The sequence below is a fragment of the Aplysia californica genome, unplaced genomic scaffold (assembly GCF_000002075.1).
Source record: "Aplysia californica isolate F4 #8 unplaced genomic scaffold, AplCal3.0 scaffold00021, whole genome shotgun sequence".
Taxonomy (NCBI): domain Eukaryota; kingdom Metazoa; phylum Mollusca; class Gastropoda; order Aplysiida; family Aplysiidae; genus Aplysia; species Aplysia californica.
In genome coordinates, this window is record NW_004797291.1 from 2079880 (window position 1) to 2084548 (window position 4669).

The window sequence follows — 4669 nt, forward strand, 5'->3', positions numbered from 1 at the left end:
GGCGAATGTTGGTAGAGGTGTTGAATCATGACTTTGTGTTTGTTTGTGTGTGTGTTGTTGTTGTTGATGTTGTCGTTGTTGTTGCTGTATGTATGTATTTATGTGTATGTGTGTGTGTGTGTGTGTGTGTGTGTGTGTGTGTGTGTGTGTGTGTGTTTATTTGTGTGTGTGTATGTGTGTGTTTTATGTGCGTGTTTTTGAGTGCCTATGTGAGCGTATATAATGCGTATGTATAATATGCTATCGTCATTTACTAAGCTACAGTTTTGCTGCCTTCCCATCAGCCGTTCGTTCGTTTCCACATTGGTGTTTCTGCGTTCCTCTGAATTGTGTGTATCTGACCATCCGCCATTACTAAGTTAAAGAAATCTTTCAACCATTCTATCCTTCGTTCCCTCGTTTTCCTATGTCTTGTTTTATTCATCCCCACAATAATTTGTTATTGTCGTTGGTTTGTCCTATCAGAAATAGATCTTACATAATTATGTGGTTCCGTCTCTTCAATAATTTAGCTGTTAAGAGCGTAGCCTCCCTACTACATGTATAGTATTGGTCCATACAATGCTGAATGCTCCAAGCGGGTGATTGGAGGGCGCCACTGGTATGTCCTGATCCTTTACTTACCTTCTGTTGTCCGTCTTTTTTACCCCCCCCCCCCCAAAGCACTAAATGATGGGTGGTTGGTGGGTGCTCTTGCGTGGTTTTTCCTCCTTTCCTATCAAATATCTATCGTCCTTAACTCTCCTCCTTTTTTTGTATATTACTCTCTTGTAACACATCTAATCTCTCCTGGACTTATATGACCTTATTGTGTTGCAAGTGCCGTAAATCTCTTACTAAAACTAAAACTAAAAAAAAAGCCTACTAAATTACCATTATTGTGTCGATGTACTTCGTTTTACTCAAACAAACATACCATTTCGTTCCATTCAGTATCACAGTGTACCATAAGAAACTTGCCTTGACATAGAATGTTTTAGCATCTCTGATCGTCCAATCGCGGCACAGTAATTTTGCTAATTGTATATTATGTTATTAATTGCTTACTCTGGCAATGGCAATAATAATTTAGTACTCCCTTCTGAAAAGATTTTTTTGGTTACATGTTTATGTGTTTTCCTCCTTCTTAATATTTCCACTTCGTCTAGTGGGTGGTTGGTAGGTGGTCTGGTGTGGTTTGCTCTTTCTTTCCTTTCAAACATCTGTCGTCCTTATCTCCCATCCTTCGTTTTGTTTTTTTTACTCTCTTGTGACATCTCTTTTCTAATGCACTTATTTGAACTAATTGTGTTGCAAGTGCCGTAAAATGCTTACTAAAACGTATAAACATTTGAATTTATTTCAACCCTATTTTTTCTTCTCCTCGTCAGTCGGATACAGCTCGGCCCCACGTTGTGACCTTGGGAAAGGCACTTTGAACGAATTTCCCGTTTGGCTTGGTCCTTTTGGATGAACGTTATGCTCGGAGGTCCCGCCTCTTAAACAACCCAATCGTGTTGATAGGGGCGTTAAACCTATACCGTTTCACCCTTTTCCTTCCTTCCCCTCGTTAGCCGGACATGCCCATTTCCCTTGGGATTTGTATACGTATCAACACGAGAGCGATATTTGTCATAAAACATGGCATTATGTCTATTTTTTTCACCCAAAGACAAGAATGTAAAATTTCCAGTATAAAACAAAAGGAAATTCTCTGTTCGGGATGTTCTTTGTACAGATATTATATATGGCGAGTAGGTTGTTGGCGGGTGCTCTGGTGTGGTTTGCTCCTTCTTTCCTATCGAACATCTATCGTCCTTTTCTCCCCTCCTTCTTTTTATGTTTGTTACTCTCTTGTAACACCCCTAATCTTCTGACGCTCATATGACCTTATGCAGTTGCGAGCGCCGTAAAACCTCTACTAAAACAAACAATATATAGCGAGGATTCTGTTTTTCTCAGAACATGGTAGATCAGACGAATAATTTCACTAACGCCTAGCTCCCTCCTCACATCTCAAATCACAGAACGCACGGCTACTGAGCCAGCGTACAGTTGTGATGAAAATCAGACTGCTTAAGACTGCTTCACAAACGTTTTGTTGTACCATACTGTGGTTGTACCCAGGACTTGTTGACAACTGATCTGTGATGCCTAGAATGTACCTAATACATTTTGTTTTTCAGGAGCTCTCGTTGTCTAGAGGTTACTGTGTTCGCCTCTCATTCAATAGGTCCTGGGTTCGAAACCTGAGAGCAGCGAAAAAAATTTTTCTCATAAAAATTTCTCCTTTTACCTCTTTTCATCATCATCACCATTGCCTTTCTCACCCTGGGTCAGGATATAGGCCACGAACAAACACTCTCCACCTTTCCCTATCCTGGGCTAGTCGCTTGATGTCACTCCACGTCTTCCCACTTTTCTGTACGTCCATTTCCGTGACTCTTCTCCAGGTTCCACGAGTGCCCTTGATCTTTTACCCTGTGGGTTCCAATCTAACACTTTTCTTGTTATGCAGCTGCTTGACTTCCTGAGAGTGTGTCCAATCCATCGCCAACGTCTTGTCATCTCTTATCGGGCTCTGTCTGGTTCTTCTTAATACTTCCTCGTTGGTGATCCTGTCTGTCCATTAGATCCTCAGCAGCCTCCTCAGACACTTGTTCAAGAAAAACTGGATCCTCTTTATGCACGTGTGGGATGCGTTCCACGTCTCACACCCATACAACAAGACTGACTTCACATTTGAGTTGAAAATTCTAATGTTCGTAATGAGATATCCCTGGTCCTCCAAATCCTGCTCAAAGAAAAAAATGCGGCCTGTGCCTTTCCAATGCGGGACTTTATTTCAACGCCTGTTCCTCCCTCTCTGTCAATTATACTCCCAAGATAGCAGAAAGATTCGACGTTTTCTAGTGCATTTCCTTGTACTGTGACGTGCTCCTTTCGTAGTGCATCTATCCGTAGGACTTTCGACTTTCCGGAGTGTATCCTCAACCCAACAGACTCTGATAGGCTGTTTAAAATTGTTGTCTTTGCTTGCATCTGTTCCTGAATGTGAGACAGAAGCGCCAAGTCGTGTGCAAAGTCCAGGTCGTCCAACTGTGTCCATGGGGTCCACTGTATACCGTTTCTGTGTCCTCTGGTGGTTTCCTTCATCAGCCAGTCAACTGCCAACATGAAGAGGAATGGTGATAATAAACATCCCTGTCTCACACCAGTCTTGATGTCAAAGTTGTCAGTGAGCTGGCCATCATGTACAACCCTGCAACTTGTCTCTTCGTACATGCTCTTGATTAGGTTCACCAACTTCTGGGGGATTCCGTGGTGTCTCAGTATCTTCCATAGTGTTGTTCGGTCTATACTGTCAAGAGCCTTCTCATAGTCAAGTAAGTTGACGATCAGCTGGGAGTTCCACTCCAGGGACTGTTCCACAATAATCCTCAGCATTGTAATCTGGTCGGTAGTTGAGCGATTTTACTCCTCTCTTATTATGTTCTGTCGTCTACTTTCGTCTCCAATTTCTGCCCCCTCTCTCCTTCTCCCGCTTGCCCTCTCCTTCGGGCTCCCGACACCTCCTGCAACCTTTTTACTGCTGCTCTTTGACTCCTCCTTACTGCTATCTTTCACTCGCACCCCTGGTCTTATGATAGGTAAGATGTAACACCTGGCATTTTCGGACAAGGCGAAACATTGTGCACGGTTAAAGATGCCTTGATGGTTCTAAAATCGATGAGAGTAGGCTTCGGCCGCCACCCGGGCAAAATTCAAAATTCTTTCCAAACTAAAAATGTTTAATGTGTCCCGTGCACTCCTATGACCTTATGCAGTTGCGAGCGCCGTAAAACACTCACGAAAAATAGTTTTTATTGTTTTTTTTTGTGCTGCTTCATAGCAACCTTCTGTGTTGTCCCAGTTTTTTTCTAGCAAAAATCCCTCGTTCAGACTGTGAGTAAGGTTGGTGGTTGGCGGGCGCTCTGGTGTGGTTTGCTTCTTTTTTCTTATCAAACATCTATCGTCCTTATACCCTCCTCCTTCTTTTTGTTCTTTTTACTCTCTTGTAACACATCTAATCTTCTGGCTCTCATACGACCTTATGCAGTTGCGAGCGCCGTAAAACCTCTACTAAAAAAAGACTGTGAGTAAGAAATGAATGCTATGTGTCCTCAAAAGTAACACTATTATATTTTGTGTTGGTCAGCCGGACAAGCCTGTGTCCCCTGGGTTCTGTGTACGCATCAACACGGGGGCGCCCGTGCCGGCCGGGGCTGACGCCGTGGTGCAAGTGGAGGACACGCAGCTGGTGGAGGCCTCCAGGGACGGCAAGCAGGAGATACAGATCAAGATACTCAAGTTCCCCACTGTGGGGCAGGACATCAGGTGGGGCTGTTGGCTGGCTTTCTCTCTGTCTGTTTCTGGATGACTGTTTGTCTGTCTGTCTGTCTGTCTGTTTCTGGATCACTGTCTGTCTGTCTGTCTGTCTCTTGATGACTGTCTGTCTGTTTGTCTGTCTGTTTGTCTTTCTGTTTCTGGATGAATGTCTGTCTGTCTGTCTGTCTCTGGATGACTGTCGGTCTGTCTGTTTCTGGATGTCTGTCTGTCTGTCTGTCTGCCTGTCTGCCTGTCTGCCTGTCTGTTTCTGTCTGTCTGTCTGTCTGTCTGTCTGTCTGTCTGTCTGTCTGTCTGTCTGTCT

At 43.7% G+C, this 4669-nt stretch overlaps 1 protein-coding gene across 1 annotated transcript in view; it reads left to right on the forward strand.

Moving 5' to 3' along the window:
* The window catches only part of LOC101848167 (gephyrin), a gene marked incomplete in the record, with an annotated part of 115956 nt that overhangs the window by 65965 nt on the left and 45322 nt on the right, over positions 1-4669 (forward strand). The window contains 1 exon segment of the mRNA XM_005090760.2: positions 4178-4356. Within this exon segment, the coding sequence (XP_005090817.2) occupies positions 4178-4356 (179 nt within the window).